This window comes from Polypterus senegalus, chromosome 10 (genome assembly GCF_016835505.1).
Source record: "Polypterus senegalus isolate Bchr_013 chromosome 10, ASM1683550v1, whole genome shotgun sequence".
Taxonomy (NCBI): Eukaryota; Metazoa; Chordata; class Cladistia; order Polypteriformes; family Polypteridae; genus Polypterus; species Polypterus senegalus.
Window position 1 is genome coordinate 38,075,042 of NC_053163.1, and position 20,101 is coordinate 38,095,142.

General features: G+C 37.9%; 1 protein-coding gene across 3 annotated transcripts in view; it reads left to right on the forward strand.

The window, feature by feature from the left end:
- Positions 1 to 20,101, forward strand: part of hdac8 (histone deacetylase 8) — a 104,877-nt gene that overhangs the window by 58,813 nt on the left and 25,963 nt on the right. For all 3 annotated transcript variants that reach the window (XM_039765740.1, XM_039765741.1, XM_039765742.1), the window contains one exon: positions 10,971 to 11,143. In XM_039765740.1, the coding sequence (XP_039621674.1) occupies positions 10,971 to 11,143 (173 nt within the window). The remainder of the gene's footprint in view (positions 1 to 10,970; positions 11,144 to 20,101) is intronic.

Consider the following 20,101-nt stretch of genomic DNA (forward strand, 5'->3'; position numbering starts at 1 on the left):
AGTCATAAGTGGAGCACTTAAATTGTGCTGCGCTTCAGATCTCTTGTTTACAATTTAGCTAAAAGCTTGTAAAAGCTAGAAGTATCCCTGACACAGTTCCTCCCGAGACTGCCAATTTACTAGCTGTATACAATTCTGTATTATTCATGCAAGGATAAAGCAGTTTTTAAGATAGCAAGTTTTAAGCAGGTGTTTGATACTCTGTAGGTTATTGTTATCATTGCTCTAGGTTCAAATGAAGAAATGTGATGGAATACACTCATTTTCTCATCCGCATGTTTCTTTGCCTATTGTGTGTCATTGTTTTTCTCAGCTCACTTTCAATGTTAGGCTCTTTGTTATGTCTTCTGCAATTTTGTATGAAAAAAGAGCAACCCCTTCTGTCTCAAGTGCTGAGATTGCCTTTTTTAAATTAAGGATTCTTCTCACAGATTGAGTTCTGTTAATGGCTTACTCTCAAAACCTCCAAAAGCTGATCTTAGAGTTAGCTATTCTCCCACCTCTAAGTGGTTTAAGTAGATAATAGCTTCCAGCGCCAGATCTGTCTAGTTGTTAACAGAATATATAACTTCTGTTGAGCTGTTAGAGTTCACTTCCTGGTGCAGCTAAGTGCCTTGCTTGTATGTACATGTGGGTTTTCATCAGATTAACCAAGACTGTAAATTGTACTTACAAGGTTATTGTCCTCCTAGGCATCTGTTTTGTCTGGTGCCACCTGCAGAGATGTTATTAACACATCTCATTAAAAAATGAAATTCAGAAAGGAATTTGGTCACATGTTAGCTAATGTATATCTGCTAAAACAAATGCCCTTTCTGAATGCAGGCTAGGCGGGAAAGCCATCTGCAACATTGAAAGGCTAGCAAAATGGTCAATTAACCACTTTGTCAAACAAGTGTCTGTGACGTCTTTTAATACAGTGGTTTTGAAAATGATTTGGACTGATTTTGCCAAAGTCTGAGGTATTACAGCTGCAGCCAACAGTCACATATTTGCATAAATTTCAAGTTACAATGGAAATGTTTATTTTACTAAATACATTAATGTAAAATAAAATACTAACATTAAAGTCCAGAACCATGAAGATAGTGTAATGACAGTGGCATCACAGTGCTGATGTGTCTTTGGCCACATATAGTCCTTCCAGGTTGAAGGCAAGATCGATTTAAAAGAGATTCCCATGCATGCAGTAGCAGAGATTGCATGGACAGTAGAGAAACTGTGAGTCTGAGGAAGTACCAAGGGAGAAGGAAGGCTTGCTATGAGTAGAAAAGAGCAGTGCAAGAATGAGTAAAGGTTACTGTTCACAGGGCCTGGTGGTTAAAAAATGTGAAAAAATAAGTATTTAATAAAATTTCAGTTAAATATATGGACATCTCAAGATTTGATCTTCATTTGAACAGTACCTATAGATAAATATGATGCAATTGGGAAAAAACAACTTAAAATTTGACTTTTTTTTAGCGAAATAAGAACAGATATGTCAATTCTGTCTGTGGAAAAAGTAAATACGTCCTTGGCACTAATAGCTGGTATTACCCCCTTTGTCAGAAACAACCTCAAGTAATCATTCTCTATAACTGCCTAACAGCTCTGGCATCATCTCCACTCTTCTATGCAGAGGTCTTTCAGCTGTGCAGTGTTTGAGGGATGTCTTGCATGTACAGTCCATTTCAAACCACCCCATAGCATCTCAGGGGGATTTAGATCTAGGACTTTGACTTCGCAGTTATAAAACCCTTTATTTCTTTCTTTTTAGCCAGTTGTTATTACGTTTATGGACATTGTCATGCTACAAGGTTAATTTTTGGTTAAGCTTCAGTCTTTTGATGTATGATCTCACATTATCCTCAAGCATCCTCTAATGCGATGAGGAATTCATACTGGGTAAGTGGCCCAGGCTCCCTGAAGCATCCCCAAACCTTAACATTTCCATCACTATGCTGTACAGCTAGTATCAGTTTCTCCAGGTCAAATGTCATTTTTAGTTTTCACCCAACTTGTCTTCTAGTGCTGCAGCCAAGTAATCTTTGCCTTGTCTTTCCAGAGCTCATTGGTCCAAAAGTCCTGGGGCCTCATGTATAAACTGTGTGTATGCAGAAAAATGTTGCATACGCCCGTCTCCATGCTCACATTGCGATGTATAATAACTAAACTTGCCGTAAAGCCATGCATATTCTTACACCAGCTCAAACCATTGCGTACACAAGTTTTCGGCTCGGTTTTGCAAACTGGCGGCACCCAGCATCAAAGCAGTTTCACTGTTCCTGTGAGGTTTCCCTTTATTTTTTAGATTCACATCCCTGACGTGGCTTTATCAAATACACTGAAATTAACCGCATATCTTTTTTTAGTTTAAGACAACTGATCATAATCAACCTGTAGCCATATAATGGTGCACCAAATGGTCAAACTATTCTAAATACCATAGCTACTTTAGTGTTGTTACTTTCAGTGCACCAATATCTTAACCCACTGTATCTGAGTGTGGAATTACAGCTCTACAGCAGCTGATCGGAAAGTTCTAGCGCAGATCGTGTCAAGAGTGGAAAGAATTTTCGGGATACAGCTTCTAGCACACGTTGCCTCAGCCATGGACACAGTCTGTTTAAACTTCTTCCATTCGGCAAAAACTTCAGAGCCTTTCCTGTAGGGACCTCGTGGTTCAGAAACAGTTTCATCCCAAGAGCTATAAACGTACTCAATCAGTCCATCAAGTGCTCCCGGTAGAACTGTTTGTACTGTAAGTACAATTACCTCACTATAAACTTGCAATACAGTTGTAATATTGCACAACCTGAGCCACTTATATTTTCATGTTGTATATTTTACATTGTTTTTTTATCATATTATTATTATTGTTATTTTACCATTTTATACGAAAATAAGTTTATAGAGGATGTGCATATTACATCTCATTGTACCATAAAATAACAATAAATTAATTCAATTCAATAGAAGAGAACGCATATTTACAGATGATGACTGGCTTCTAAGTTGATTTAGAAGCTCAATATAATTTTTAAGAAGAAATGCAGTAAAGTATATATATTACATTATACAGTGTCACAGGTGGCTGGGGGTGGTACCCAGCTGGGACACCCAGGAGGACCGGAGGAGGGCTTACACCTCCCCCAGACCACGTGGGGGCGACCATCCTGGTGGCTTTGGGGACCACGGGAACGGAGCTTGGAAGCTCAACCCTATGGGGGCCCATGGTCACCGCCAGGGGGCACCCCAATGCCTTTGGATCCCTGGCGCTAAGCGCTTCCGCCACACCCGGAAGTGCTGGGGGGAAGAAGACCAGGGACACCCGGAGTGCTTCCAGGTGCACAGCTGGTACTTCCGCCACACTAGGGAGTACCGGTGGAAGATAATCGGGAGGCACCTGGAGCACGTCCGGGTGTGTATAAAAGGGGCCGCCTCCCTCCATTCTATGGCTGGAGTCGGGTGGAAGAGGATGGAGCTCGGAGGAGAGGAGTGAAGGCGGTCAGGAGAAGAGAAAGGCATTGTGAGAGGCCAGGACTCGAGGGGTGATTAGTACGGGGTACTGTTTTGTGTGTGTTCACTGTAAATATATTTGTAAATAAACGTGTGTTGGGTGACCAAAGATGTCTGCCTGTCTGTGTCTGGGCTGTTCCCCACAACAAATCATTTTTAACCTAATTTAAATGATGTATACTGTTAATAATTAAATGTGTGGAGACAGTGGACAGTGGTAGCAATGAACAGGCACTCCGTTCAGGGATTGCTCCTGCCTCGGGTTGTATGCTTGCTGGGACTGGCGCGACCCTGGATGGTATAGATGGATGGAATAATTAAACACATACTACGAACATATTTCAATGATCCTTAAAAGTTTTGAAGAATTGGTGTTCTAAGCTTACAGATTTCTTGACATTTATTAAAGAGCTGATTGTATGGTGATTGATTGCTTGAAGAAAGAAACGGAAGGACAGGAATTGGGGGTTGGTACATTTGAAGAGACAGTACTGTACAATAAATTATTTTATCGAGAGTTGCGCACAATGCAGCAAGCATCTTGTGGGAGGCAGGACCAATCTCTGGACGGGGCGCGAGCTTGTAACTACCACTGCTCCACCATGACCACATGTTTAATATATACTTTAATTTCTATCATCATGAAAATAATATAAAGTATACTTCTTAGTATTTTAATTGTTCTGAGAGCTATATTATCATGAATGTAATGTATTCTGTGTCCTGTCGGCATAAGAGAAAGCCCGTTTAAGAATCACGTAGTGATTCACACACATAGAGGACATAGAAGAACACAGAATACAAAGCATTTAACGTGCTACTTTAGTTACGATGGGATTTGATAAACTAGTAAGTTAAAATGATTTTAAGATGAAGTTAATGATTTCTACTTCTAATGACAAAGTAAACAATGTGATTAACGTGGAAATTTTGATCTTTTTTTACACTGTGTCAGTTTATTTTCATGGCGACTTTGATATCTGACCACTTCTTTTTTATTTCGGCACTGTGCAGCTTCCTGAATTTGAACTTTCGAGTTTCTCCACCACACTATGTTACTCGATCAACTTTCTTTTGTTGTTTTCACCACTGCTTAAACCAGCAAATGGTATGTTTTCAATGCCTCCACTTGGCATTTGCTGAAATTCTTTTTTCCCATACTTTTGCCATTGTCTTTTCACAGAATGCGGAGCTTAAGGGCTATTTATATTGATTAGCATATTCAAAGAGGCGCAATTCTAGGAGGAGACAGGGTGTTGCAGCAGGCGCATGCACTTGCGATACATTTCATGCTGACTGTGATTTATGTAGTGGAAGACCGTGGAAGTTGGCGTATGCACAGACTTATGCATCTGGATTTTTTAGTGAGTACGTACATTCCTGTTTTTGTCTGTACGCTAAGTTTTAGTGTGAATTCTACACACGGCGTTATACATGTGGCCCCTGGTCTTTACCTTGATGTTCATGGGCAAATTTAGTCTTGCCTTAATGTTCTTTCAGGACAGCAAAGGTTTTCCCCTGACACACCTCCCATGCTAGACATATCATGAACTTTGACATCAACAGCGGGAAGATCTACCTGTAGGTTTCTTGATGAAGTTCTTTTTTTATCTGATGTAAAAAAGAGAAAAAAAAACATTTCATGAGATGGATCACTTTTTTTTTTATTTACTCTTTTTCAGACCTTTTCACAGTGGCCCACAAAGCAGGGCAAAGTTCATGTACAAGGGCAATGATCAGACAAAAGCCAAATTGTTATAAATAAGTAAATAAATAAATATACCTCAGTAACAAACAACTAAACTGAAAGTTCCAGCATGAATATCAATACATAGAAATCAAACAAGAAAATTACAGTGAAGTTACAATTCCTTTGAAGACTTGATAAATAAGGTGTTTCAGTAATAAGATGATCATGCTTTTGACCTGGGTTACTTATCAAGGATTGTATGTTAGCCATCACTTGGCATGTTTTTATTTAAAATTGTGTATGTACATAATTGATTAGTGTGTCTGAGAGATTTAGATGCTCAGATAAAATGGATATTGCCTTTTTGGCAGATAAACATGTTTGCAGAGCATAGTTTGTCTAAGGGTAGCACTTTGAGATCCACTTTTTTTTAAAGAAATGTCCTAAAGCAGAAGAATAAAATGCCATAAGATCTACATTAATACAGAGGGACAGAGCTGAACTTTTGTATATAAGTTTGCCACTTCACAATAACAGCTTTACCTTTGAAAGGAGTCAAAAATCACCTTAATTAAAAATGGCGATCAAAAAATAGATTCAATTTGTAATAAGGTATTAATTTGAGTGGTAATTGGGGTTTAGGATTGGAAGTGTTGAGCCCTGTTCATCTCAAGAACTGTGATGTTTCATTTCAAAGTTTGGAGGATTTACTTGGTAAAAGAGGATACAAATTAGAAACTTTGCAAGAGATGGGTTTAACAATAGCTAATAATTGTAACTACCACAGTTTTACTTGGGCGGCACGGTGGCGCAGTGGTAGCGCTGCTGCCTTGCAGTAAGGACACCTGGGTTTGCTTCCCGGGTCCTCCCTGCGTGGAGTTTGCATGTTCTCCCCTGCGTCTGCGTGGGTTTCCTCCCATAGTCCAAAGACATGCAGGTTGGGTGCATTGTCGATCCTAAATTGTCCCTAGTGTATGCTTGGTGATTGTGTATGTGTGTGCCCACCCTGCAGTGGGTTGGTGCCCTGCCCGGGGTTTGTTCCTGCCTTTCGCCCTGTGCAGGCTGGCATTAGCTCCAGTAGACCCCCATGACCCTGTGTTAGGTTATAGCGGGTTGGAAAATAACTGACTGACAGTTTTACTTTGTGTAAATAAATACCATTTTTACAGCACAGAGACATGAACTAACAGTTGTAATGGGATTTAAAAAAACAAAAACAAATGGCACATCACTTTTACTGCCAGGGAAGTCATTGGAACATTTGGAGGGCTTGTACTTAAAGGTTGTATTGCTACAGTAATTTCAGTTATCGTGCATATTGTAAAAAGTCTGCATGTTGTGATCACAGTCTGTGCTCTGGAGTGTGGTTCTTTTGTGTAAAGTGAGTGGTAGTTTTATTTATGGAAAGTAGAATTTTAAAATCTGCAGTAAACGTAACAATGTTTACCAGAGCTGTAAATAAAGGAGTTGTGCAGTCAAACAATTTCTAGCTATAATCCTAGCGGCAGCATTTTGAATTAACTTAAACCTGAAGATACTTTATTAATCCCAAGGGGAAATTCACATACTCCAGCAGCAGCATACTGATAAAGAACAATATTAAATTAAAGAGTGATAACAATGAATTTATAACAGACAGACAATAACTTTGTATAATGTTAACGTTTACCCCCGGGTGGAATTAAAGAGTCTCATAGTGTGGGGGAGGAATGATCTCCTCAATCTGTCAGTGGAGCAGGACGGTGACAGCAGTCTGTCGCTGAAGCTATTCCTCTGTCTGGAGATGATCCTGTTCAGTGGATGCAGTGGATTCTCCATGATTGACAGAAGCCTGCTCAGCACCCTTCACTCTGCCACGGATGTCAAACTGTCCAGCTCTGTGCCTACAATAGAGACTGCCTTCCTCACCAGTTTGTCCAGGCATGAGGCATCCCTCTTCTTTATGCTGCCTCCCCAGCACACCACCGCGTAGAAGAGGGCGCTTACCACAACCGTCTCATAGAACATCTGCAGCATCTTATTGCAGATGTTGAAGGATGCCAGCCTTCTAAGGAAGTATAGTCAGCTCTGTCCTTTCTTACACAGAGCATCAGTATTGGCAGTCCAGTCCAATTTATCATCCAGCTGCACTCCCAGGTATTTATAGGTCTATACCCTCTGCACACAGTCTCCTCTGATGATCACGGGGTCCATGAGGGGCCTGGTCCTCCTAAAATCCACCACCAGCTCCTTGGTTTTGCTAGTGTTCAGTTGTAGGTGGTTTGAGTCGCACCATTTAACAAAGTCCTTGATTAGTTTCCTATACTCCTCCTCCTGCCCACTCCTGATGCAGCCCACAACAGCAGTGTCGTCAGCGAACTTTTGCACATGGCAGGACTCCGAGTTGTATTGGAAGTTCGATGTACTGTATATAGGCTGAACAGGACCAGTCAAAGTACAGTCCCCTGCGTCGCTCCTGTGTTGCTGACCACAATGTCAGACCTGCAGTTCCCAAGGCGCACATACTGAAGTCTGTCTTTGATAGTCCACAATCCTTCTTCCATGCCCTACAAGTCACTCTGCTTAAAGCAATTTTCTACGATTTTCTAATATTTCTTGGCACTTCTTTTGTAGTGCAGCTATGTAAAGACTATAGGATAGGTAAGTTCTAATGTGAACACCTAAATTGTATATATAGTAGATTCAGCAAACTTAATGCGAAAGCTGAGTTAAATGTTAAATTTCTTATCAGAAGTCTTATACAAATATACAAAATATGTGTGGACAATTTGAATACTTCAATGGCCCCATTCATTATGGATTCAAGGGTAATGTCTCACAGTCAACATATCATGACCCAGCATTCAACAAATAACCAAGTTCTTTGTTCTAGCTTCCTCTGTATTGGTTTGCCAGTGATGGGAATGAGTGTGATCCCACTTGAATTGAAGCATACCTTTGTCTCTACATACTGTTTCTGCCTTTCAGGTTTGTATTGAAGACATTACCTAAGTCATTCCTACAGTATCTAATAGTTTCACCCCTCAGCTTTTCCACTTCTGAACTTTTTAATCATTATAGACCTAACTTTCACTTTCTTCCATGGCATATCTATAGACTTGAGGAGTTATTTAAAGCCATAAATTTCTTAATGATATCTCCTGCCAAGGTCATTTCCAAAGGCTGGTTAACAATGGCCTGGGTGATGTTATTAGAACCTCTTTGAGGCCACCCAAAAGTCGTTTGTAATAACATTAAAACACTCCAATCAGCCATTGGCCTGTTTTTGACCAGTATTAGTTGTACTAAGTTCTTGGCCTCTTGATACCTTTTTCTCAAGTTCAGTTCAGTTACTTTATTTTAAGGTGCAATTCCAAGCGTAAGCTCAATGTGTTCAATCCAGACACCTACCTGCTGAGATTGCACTCAAAGTAAATCCCTATAAATACATGGTTTCCACACCATTTGGGTTCAATGATTCAAGTTTTGGTTTGGTTCCATTCTGATTCCCTGTTTTCCTTGAGATGTGAAGCGGTTCTTTTGGAGTTGAGATGCATCTGTTAGCCATTCCCGTGATAAATCTATATGAATATAAAATCATTGATCTTTGACCATAGATACTATTATACCAGGTATAATTAACAGGCTTGTGTTCAGATATAGTATTTCCTGGAGACAATCCATAGAAATCCTAAAACAGTTCACCATTTGAAATGAAATTAGATGTGCTCCTCCATCCTTTCATGCCCCCCAAAGCCCCAGGTATCTTTATCATTCATCATGTGTGCAATGGAGTCTTCCTTTAAAAACCAACTGGCTAATCTTAAACACAAAAAACACTGTTTCTAAACAGGCTGGATACTCTGAATAGTTGTTAAATATGCATACTGTACACCATCATCAGCTAGAGCTTTCATCTCTGCTAATCAATTTTTCATTGAGATGGCACTCTTATTGCTGAATGCAAACTCATGTGATAGCTTGTGATTTTATTTGTATCCACATGGCTTCTTTTTAATGGGGAAACTGTAGGGAAGTAAAGAGAGGCCCACAAATGGAGCGGTCTAGATTCAGACCCAGTGCTATGTGCAGTAGCAAGTCTGGCTATATTTAGTCTGGTTTTTTTTTTTCTTCATTTCTCCATCCATGCCCAAACAGCTCATTTTTTTTTGCAAAGGTCTAGTAAGTCTAAATGTAGTGTGCCCATGCCTGTCACGCTAGAGCAGGGGTCTCCAACCTTTTTTTCCCCTAAGAGCTACTTTTACAAAATGAAAATGGCAGAGACCTACTCATGTTTTCTAACGTTTATTCTCATAGCTTATTTCAACCCAAACAAACTGAATAAGCTTGTTTTGCCTGAACATTTACAAAATGTTGGTGTCCACAACTCACATTTTGCATTAAAACATCACAAAAAAATACTTAGTTCACCTGCAAGTGCATTTTGTATGTTTGTATGCATTTTCTAGTGTATCTCACACTATTGAATTAAAACATGAATGCTGTCAAAACAAGACAATTCAATTCCAAATACACAGATATTACTTATTAATTTGTCATTTTGTTACATGTCACTGTTTCACTTTACAAGAGTATTCACATGTCCAGTTGCATGTATGATGTGTTTTTTAGTTAGTCAGATGACTGGCACTGCATGGAGTCAACAAGAGAGGTGTATGGTGGAGTGGAGCCACTTAAGTTAGCCACTTATGGAGTCATTTAGATGTTCATCTCTCAGTCTTGTTCTGAACTTTGATTTCATGACATTCATGTCAGACTTCCACAGGTATGTAGACCCAATAAAGCAGACATTTTCAGAGCTGCTTGGTGAAGATTCTTAATGTTATCTGGCTTTACTAAGCTCCAGAAATGCAGAGAATGCTATTGAGACTTTAATTGCACATTACTTTGAAGGTTTACCAAATATAATATATAAAATCCAATGTATGTCTGTCTGTATGTCTGTCCGCTTTAAATGAGAGGACTACTTAATGGATTTAGATTGTTTTTTTTTTCTATAATTTGCTTGAAAATTCTGGTTTATTTCGCGACTTCTCTCATTTCACTATGTATCATAGTTTGCTGGCAGTACCGATTTCTTTGGGCAAATTCAACTTTGTTTGATATTTGAAATAAAGATGAGTTTTTAGTCCGGATATTCTCTTAAGTGTATGCCACATTGAAGAGAGAGATTGCAATTCAGATTGTGCATCGTAATATGTTTTTTTGGAAAGATCGGCCACCTGTAATTTGACTAATCAAGTTTTCAAGTTTATAAAGGATTCATTAACCCTTTGGCGAGCTACTTGGAAAGGGGCTGCGAGCTACCGGTAGCTCGCAAGCGACGTGTTGGAGACCCCTGCACTAGAGGAACCAAACATGACACACACCTATTTACCTCTAGGTGGTGAGCCTCCATAACAGCTTCAGTTTTCTATAGACTAAATTTAACCAGACTTTTTGGATAATCTGTCCCTCAGGCATTTATTAGTCACCACCAGGCTTGGATCAATAAGTGAGTTATTATAACTTCTAAGTATGGCTTGTTCCTGGTCTGGTGAGTTGCCTAAAGGTAACTCTTGAAGGAGAGAGCACAGAAGGAGCACAGGTACTTCTGAAAATATTTGTTTTAAAATGTCTGGGTCACACAAGTCATACCCTAGAATGCCAATATTTTCCTCATTGAGAAATGTACAAACTTGACAGAGTGACAGAATTCATTGATGTTTTTAACAAGATCACATTAAGCTGTGTGTGTGTAACTTAGCTTTAATGATTTGTTTTTTTTTTTTTGTTTCAGTGTCCTGCAGGAGGTTCATGCTGCTTTTAACCCTGAAGCATTAGTATTACAGCTAGGTGCAGATACCATCGCTGGAGATCCAATGTGCTGTTTTAATATGACACCAGTGGGAGTTGGAAAATGCCTCCAGTATATTCTACAGTGGAACCTTCCGACTCTTTTACTTGGAGGAGGTGAGGTTATAAATTAAGCAGTTTGACATTTCTAGTAGTGATAAATGTAATTCGTTTTTCATTGAGTATTGGCTACAGCATTTCAAAAGTGTGCCTAAGTAGGTTAATATGTTGATTTACATTTAAAACCAAGAGTAAAATTCATGATAAAACCCATGAAGCATCATCTGTTTTGTGAATGAACAGTGCAGTTCATTTCTTGGCATACAGTATAACAACAACAACATTTATTTATATAGCATATTTTCATACAAATAATGTAGCTCAAAGTGCTTTACATGATGAAGAAAGAGAAAAAAGACAAAATAAATAAGAAAATAGAATTAGGGAACGCTAATTAACATAGAATAAAAGTAAGGTCCAATGGCCAGAGAGGACAGAACAAACAAAAAAAAAAAACTCCAGACGGCTGGAGAAAAAAAAAAAAAAAATCTGCAGGGGTTCCAGGCCATGAGACCACCCAGCCCCTTCTAGACATTCTACCTCACATAATTGACCTCACAATCAGTCCTCAGGGTTCACATGGAAAAAGAACTTGATAATGACGGTCATGTGGACTTCTACACCCTTGATCTGAGGCAGTGGTTTTCAGACCTGGTCCAAAAGTACTGTTGCTGCTGCTGATTTTCATGCCATGTAATAGATTAATCAGAGTCCAGGTCTAGCCTTTATATTAACTTGTAGCTTATCTGAGAATAATATGTGTTTTTTTCTTGTTTTCACACTTAATATTCTTATTAATTTTTACTTAACTTCTGCAATGAATTTAGTAAAATGGATGTTTCCTCTGTTTACTTGCTCTCTATTTTTGCTCACAATGTCTGTTGTTAATGAAGTCCTTCCTGATAAGAATAACACCAGCCAAGTATAGTGGCAAATCACTAACATGAAAGTGCATTCTTAAACTGATAAAAATAAAGAGAATAAATCGAGGGTGATGTGCTAAATGTTACTTGAACAATACACTGTTCCTTTCATTTTCTATGTATGGTTACCTGCTGCAAGCAGTAGGACAACAAATGTTTCTCATTGTTTTACAGCCCAATTCCTAGTTTGCAGAATAAAAGCACAAGTGAGACCTTTAATTAAACAGATTCATGGATTAAAATGAGATATCATTTGATTAGAAACTGGGTAGTTTAAAAACCAGCAACAGAAAATACTACGGAATTGAGTCTGGCAACCCTTGTTCAAAGGCAATCAAAGCACTTTCTAATTTAAAGCTTTCTCCCTTTAACAGATAATGATGTCATTTAGTTTTGTACATTTAGTATTGTAACTTGCAACAGATGCTGTAACAAATTTTCTTTAAGAGCACTATTAATACTCCCTTCAAAAAACATTTTTTGGTATTATAACTATCAGTGTAGTTCTTATATAGATGTCAACTTGAATTATAATGGCTTTTTGATTAGGGATCTGAAACTTGAAGAAAAACACTTAATACCGGTAGTTTTTTTTTCCTTCATTATTTTTTGCACAATGAAGATAAAATAAAATTAAAAACTTAATTTTATATACCATCTTCCTTAAACAGGTAAGCAATTTTTTACTTAAAAATGCATTTTATATATATACTAGCAAAATACCCGCGCTTCGCAGCGGAGAAGTAGTGTGTTAAAGAAGCAATGAAAAGAAAAGGAAACATTTTGAAAATAACGTAACATGATTGTCGATGTAATTGTTTTGTCACTGTTGTGAGTGATGAGTGTTGTTGTCATATATATATATATATATATTTACACACACACACACACACATAAACATATATATATCTATACATATACACATAAATATACACACACACATATATACATACATATATATATCTACATATATACACACAAATACATATATATATATATATACATACACACACACATATATAAACATATATACATATACACATACATATCTACATATATACACACACAGCTATTTCGTATCAGTGCAATACGCTGCTTGTTAAAACGGATGACTCCCGCTCTTACGTGCAAGTCTGCGTGGATATTATGAACTATCGTATTTGTTCAAGTTCTATTTAAATTTTAAATAGAAGGAATTTTTATTTAGTCGACAGAAATATCTTTGGTAGGAATGGTAAAAACAGACAGAAATATTATTCGGGAATAAATCAACTCAAACCTTAAACAACTTATAATATTTTGCTCTCCATAAAAATATATCCTGTCTAAATTATACAAGTTAGAAATAAAGTAAACGTTAAAAGAACTAACATTCAAATTTCTTTTCTCTTATGTAATTTTATATAAAAATAAACTTAGATTTTAAATATGCCAAAAGATTTTGCTCTCCATAAAAATATATCCTGTCAAAATTATACAAATTCAAATATGAACATGCTGCATAACAAAACCTAGAAATATAAATAAAATGTGTTCCTTTCAGCAATAACAAATCAAATCATTCAGTTGTCTTTGCTCATATGTCATTTTAGAGCTGGACGCCTGGCATCTTTTTTTGGCAACAAGTTCGTTTATGTTTGGTGTGAGGTTCTGTGTTGTGGAGATTCTCAGGATGGATTGCAGGTGCTCATCCTGTGTGCTGTTTTGTTAGTCTTTATCACTGAGAAGAGCTTCTCACACAGATATGTGCTACCAAATATGCACAAGGTTCGAGCCGCATGTAGACGGACTTTTTTTGTTCTTCAAAGTCACCAAAGCGCCGTGCAAACTCAGTGCGCTCAGTTTATCAGCAAAGTGCGTATTTGGGAACACCGGTGACGACTTGGTTTAACATTACTTGGCAACAGGGAAAGTGGGGCAAATTGCACTGGTGCATTTGTGTCTCCCATAAAAGCAGCTTCACTTGAAATCACTTTGTGATTGTGCACGGTAAAACGTCCGCTGAAGTGTCAGATTCTTATTTAATTTTTCTGCTTTCTGTATCTTCTGCATTGCATTCAGGTTACCCTGATGTTTTGTCTCATAGTGCCGTCTTAGATTAAATTCTGTAATTACAGCCACATTAGCTCCACAAATGAGACACACGGGTTCAGTAAACATATACTCAGCCTCCCATCGGTTTTTAAAGGCTCTATTTTCAGAATCAACTTTTCTCTTCAGCATCGTGTGAGCTAGCTTCGCAATAACTTGCAGCATCATAAGCTACACTTGATTAACGCGTAAGTGTTCGGCAAGGCAGCTGAAGCGCTGCATTATGGGATCTGTAGTTTATTGTGTTACCAGCGCTTCATATACCGGGCCATTAATAACAATAATACAGTATATAAAATGATCTCGCGGGCGGATGTGGCCGCGCCCTTGAGTTTGACACATATGGACTAAATAGAACTTGAAAAGATATATTTTTTCAAATGTGATCGTGCAATTCAGATAGAGTTGACGCGCACTACAGCCTGCATGCCTCAATGAGTCATCCTCCCCTCGCTCTTACTTTTTTACCGTTCATCTAATGAATACACTGAGTATGGCTTTACCAAAACAATCATTGATGGCGAATAAAGTATCCATTATTCGAGTATGTAGATCGGGATATATATATATACATATATATATACCAGCGTATCATAGCGGAAGTAGTGTGTTAAAAAGCTAGAAAAGAAAAGGGAACATTTTAAAAATAACGTAACATGACTGTCAATATACAGTATTTGTTTTGTGAGTGTTACTGAGTGTTGCTGTCATCAAGGATTTGATTATCATTATTTCTTTCAATCAGGTTCGTGTTTGTAGGATGTGTTGTGTTCAAGTTACATTCCGTGTTTGTCAATCGTTGTAAAGATGACAGGTTTCATTCATCGATTCGTTTCTTACTGCATCAATAAACAGCTCGTCTTCTTCTTTATCTGAGACCTGACACACTGCATGCCGGGTTTTTACACTGTCTTCCTTTAGCGGGACATTGACTTTTTCCACCGTGTGCTTTGTTTCCGCAGTAGCTGGATTTATGAATATGCTTATCAGGCGCTTCATATTTTTGCTGCCTTTTCAATTGTGTAATTCGGTTTTGTTCAGCGCTCTTTGGAACTGTTGCTTTTATCTGTGCACTCGTCAGTTCACGTGAGCCACTCGGTGTACATGCATCGAAGGTTCCCAGCTGTGCTGGTGCCATCTCGTGCTATGTCCATGGCTGTATTTAATGTTACCTTAGTCCTGGCACTTAAAACTTTCTCTCGCAGTTTCGCTGAGTTTGTGTCAAACACCACCCTGACCATCTCATCTTCCTCTCCATAAGCACAGTCCTTCACCCGTGAATATTTACCCGTGGCAGTTTGCTATTGGATTGCCGCTGACGGACGGCCTTATATGGGCAGGCACTAAATTACAAACGCCAGCGTAGCCTGTCTATGAACTTAATTTAAAGTGTAGGTTTACATCGTGCTTTGTTTCAGTAGCAGAACTCATGAATATGGTTGTATATGTCACTTTCGCTTCGCTTCTTATTGTTTCACTGCCTTCTCAATTATATAATGCATGTTTTCTTGCGCTTTTTGAGGTCTTCCTGGTTTTCTATGTACTGCGTGATTACGTGGGAGGCGTGATGATGTCACACGAAACTCCGCCCCGGCGTTGAAGCTCATCTCCATTACAGTAAATGGAGAAAACTGCTTCCAGTTATGACCATTACGCATAGAATTTCGATATAAAACCTGCCCAACTTTTGTAAGGAAGCTGTAAGGAATGAACCTGCCAAATTTCAGCCTTCCACCCACACGGGAAGTTGGAGAATTAGTGATGAGTCAGTGAGTGAGTGAGTGAGTGAGTGAGGGCTTTGCCTTTTATTAGTATATATATATATATACACAGTATATATATATATATATACACAGTATATATATATATATATATATATATATATATATAATTCATATTCATAGCATCCGTTGTCTGAGTCCTGATCTGATTGTATAGGTGGTTACTTACCAGGTAACGCATGTGGTTGGTCAGCCAGTCGGCAAACATCCGCCACAGGGCCCTCCCTTTATATATAATACTGCCTGACATATACCCTGCATTTTTAAAAAAATATCTTGTAATTTTGTTTAATATTTTTCCTTTCAAAACCTGTTTATTTGGAATAAAATTACAAAAATGGGTAAACTTAATAATATCTACCAAATTCAACATTTGTTGATTTATCTGCCATCAAAATCTCTTGAAACTAAGGTGTCAGAGATGAAAAACAGACACCCTGGCTGGGATAAAGCAAGGATTCATGCTCGGCCAGGAGGCCGTGTTGGAAGGAGCAGACGAACAGGCTTACCAGAAACGGAGCATTTCCCCACAGGACAGTTGGCAGTGTTACTGACCTGGATATGAGAGTAGTTTAAAAAGAAGCCTGTTGCCTCAGTTAAAATGAGACAGAGTCAGGAGGCAGTGGGCAACATTCTTTTGGAGGAAGAAGGAGGATTTGTGAAATATTTACTTTCTTGTGTGGTATAAGTGAAAGGCACTTTGTAAAATAGAAAACCTTTATTTGAACCTGGAATTGTGTTGGGTATTGCCATGTCTGTGGTTTGGGGCTCAGTGGTACCCCCTAGTGGTTAAAATATATTACCTTTATATCCATAACTGTTTCTAAATCTTCGTATATAATACGCTACCGTGGCTGTCCGTTTGTCAGTCCAGAATTTTAAATCGCCTGTAGTTTGCAAACCGTGTCACCTATTGACCTGAAATTTGGCACACATATACTACGTGACCTCTACTGTCCGATTTCGGGGTGATGATTTTGTTACTCTTTTTATTTTATTTTATTGTAGAATCAACTTTTGGCAGCAGGGTGGCTGTGTGGCACATGCATACGGCTAAATCATTCTTGAGGCAGATTGAACACTTAAGTGCCAGCTCAAGTGAAAAATTAAGAAAAACGTACTAAGTAATTGCAACACAAAAACTGACTTAATCAGTTTTAACGCTAAAAGATGCCGTTGGAAGATGAGGAGAAGCGGGCTGCAAGAGTCGAGAAAACGAGCTGCTCACAAAGCAGCAAGCGCATCAAACTCTGAGCAAATTAATGCTAACCATACAGAGAAAGAGCATGAAAACTAGGAATACTCAAGTCAAGTGTATTCACTGCACATTATTGTGCAGTCCGTCGTTACTGGTACTTGCGTAACACAGTTCATTTACCTGCATGAGATTAACAATGTAACTTATACACACAAAAAATATCAACAGGCAATTATTTTAATCATGTTATTATTTATTTTAATTCATGTATAAGAAACACAACTCCACCTGTTGTCAAGTGGAGTTGGAAATGTTGCTTTTCTGATATAGAGTGTGCTACATTTCACTGCTGTATGAAAAATAAACTCTACATAAATCAGCTTCCACAACCACAAAAAACATTCAAAACACACAGAAAATCTATTTTGCTAACCATCCTTAAATTTTAGTTCCTCGCCATGTGTAAATATAGGCGTTATGAAGAATGTGCAGCATTGCTGTAAGGGGGTGTTCTCTTATGCAAATTTACTAATTTTATGTAAATATAGAATTTGGTGCCGTTATAAGTTTAGGGCAATGCAACAGTCACATCAGTCATTTTCTAACCTGCTTACTCCTGAACAGGGTCGAGGGGGCGCCTATCCCTGCTAATAGTTTATATTTATTTTTAAAACCGGGCTGCTTCTAGTGCCAGTACAGTACTTCACTACTCATGTTCTAGGTTTTTGCAATAGTGATAGAAATCAAGATAGAGATTTGAACAAAAAAATGCTATGTTGGCTTCAAAAATGGAGCCATCTCACCTACAACTCTGTCACTCTACATAGCTTTTCTAGTGATTTTCAGACACAGACTTCATTTTCATAATTTTAATAAGTCATGGGGAGGCACGGCATAACACAGCACATTCTTGTGAACACCAGTTATGTACTTTGACGTCACCAGCAACTTGGTTACACCAGTCTGTTGGTCACCCTGGCAAAAGAAACAAGTCTGATTTTATCTTAAGCTGTACAATTGGGCACTGTGTATGTTAGAACTAACAAGCAATGAGCGCCCACCCATATGTACAAGTATGCATTGCAGCCATGAAGAAACGGGCTTGCATGTTTCGGACCTCGCAAACACAAAAACAGTTGTAACACAACAGCATGGAAAAAAACAAATGAGATTGTGTCTGAACTTGCTGTACCTGGAGAGCATTTGTACAGCACTGGTGTGGTCAGGCAGCACATTATTGTCTGTCAGAAAAAGGACTATGCTTGTGATGCTTTGGAAATGTGAAACCATGCTGGAAAGTCATCATGGAGTCTTGTAGTTTACCATCTTCTCCAATTCCTGGTTGTGTAATCTGAGATCCTCAAGCAATGAGATCAGCAGCTTCAGTCATCAGCTTTAACAGTCCCTCAGACTAGTATTTATATAATATAACACTGGCTTTACAGTTCACTGTGGGCTTATTGGAATAAAGGAAACTTTAAAAGCATTTCTACTTGTAGGGTCTCTAATGTTTTTAATGAACCTTGTTTTTCAAATGAGTTGTCTGTTAACTTTTCAAGGACGTTAGATTCAGTATTGTATCAACAATTTTTAAAATATTATTTACTTTATTCTTATCAACATGTAAAGTATATCATATTATTAAACATTAGACAATTTCAAATTATTATAATGCATACAGAATATTTCAAATGAAATATTTAATTATGTATTTATAAAGAAAAAACATAAATGATGGACAGCCTTTGCATGGTGCTGCTAAATACATTGATACGTACAAAAACCTGAATTGAATGAAATAATAGATAGATAGATAGGTACTTTATTAATCCCAAGGGTAAAATTCACATGTCATCTCTAAAACTAACAGCTGTAACCGAGTTTGCCATGAAGGCTACTTCATGTTTTGTTGTAGATTGCCAAAATATAGATATAAAAGTTACTGTTCCCAGATACAATGCTCATTTCTGTATCTTCAGATCATAGCTTCTGGTTTAGTTACATAATTTATACATTTAGTATTATTTTTATGACAATATTACCTGGCTTTGCCTGGAAAAATCCATAAGACAATGGGCCTCACTTATAGTGACTTTGTATAATCCGGTGTATCAGAAATGTAACTATGTAACTAAGTGCTTTTCTGTATTATATTGGTAGATTTTGTACCAATGGCTAATCTTACTGGGAGGTGGTGTGGTGTAGTTGTTAAGGATTTGGTGCTAGGACTTAAGATTCTGGGGCTGTGGGTTTAAATCCTGCTGCTTACACTATGCTCCAATTGGAAAAACAAAATAAATGTATCCAATTGTATCTTAAATGTTTTATGTTACCTTGGACAATGGCATCAGTGAAATAATAATAATATACTATAAATACTTGTCCTTAAGTAAAACATTCCTGCATTAGATAAGTTCCTTCTTTTGTGTGCTTTATATTTCTAGTGACTTGGCTTTTGTTGACGGTCATATCATAGCACACTTTTAAAGGAAAATTACCAAGATGAGAGCAGTACACTTCTTAGAGTGCATGTATTCAACAGGATAAAATAGCACTTTGTAATGATTGAGCTTAGCATCTTCCTTGAGCTTTGATGAACCTTGTCTTTCCATCTCACAACGTGATAACATCTCTTTATATCTGTCCAGAACCCTCTCGGTTAGTGGTGATATTTGCATGGCCTGTCAATCGCTTTGGCTCTGTCCTTCATTTGCATAAAGTATGTTTTCTGTGCAGAGTATTTAATTTAGCTTAATATTAGTAAATATTGACAAATAAAAAAACTACCAACAAATTAAAAAAATGTGTAGGCTAATTTTCTTTTGTCTACAAGGTCACTGAATTTCAGTAAAATCTATCAAAGCATTTTAGAGCTTTTGAGGTATTTAGTTTTTTCTTAGTAGATACATAGTGCCCAAGATATGCCATCCTGACACATTTCAGCTTTTTAATTAAACAGTATATAGTGTTTTTTATAGCTGTGGCAATATTTCAGTATGATATGGTAAAACTTTATTTCAGA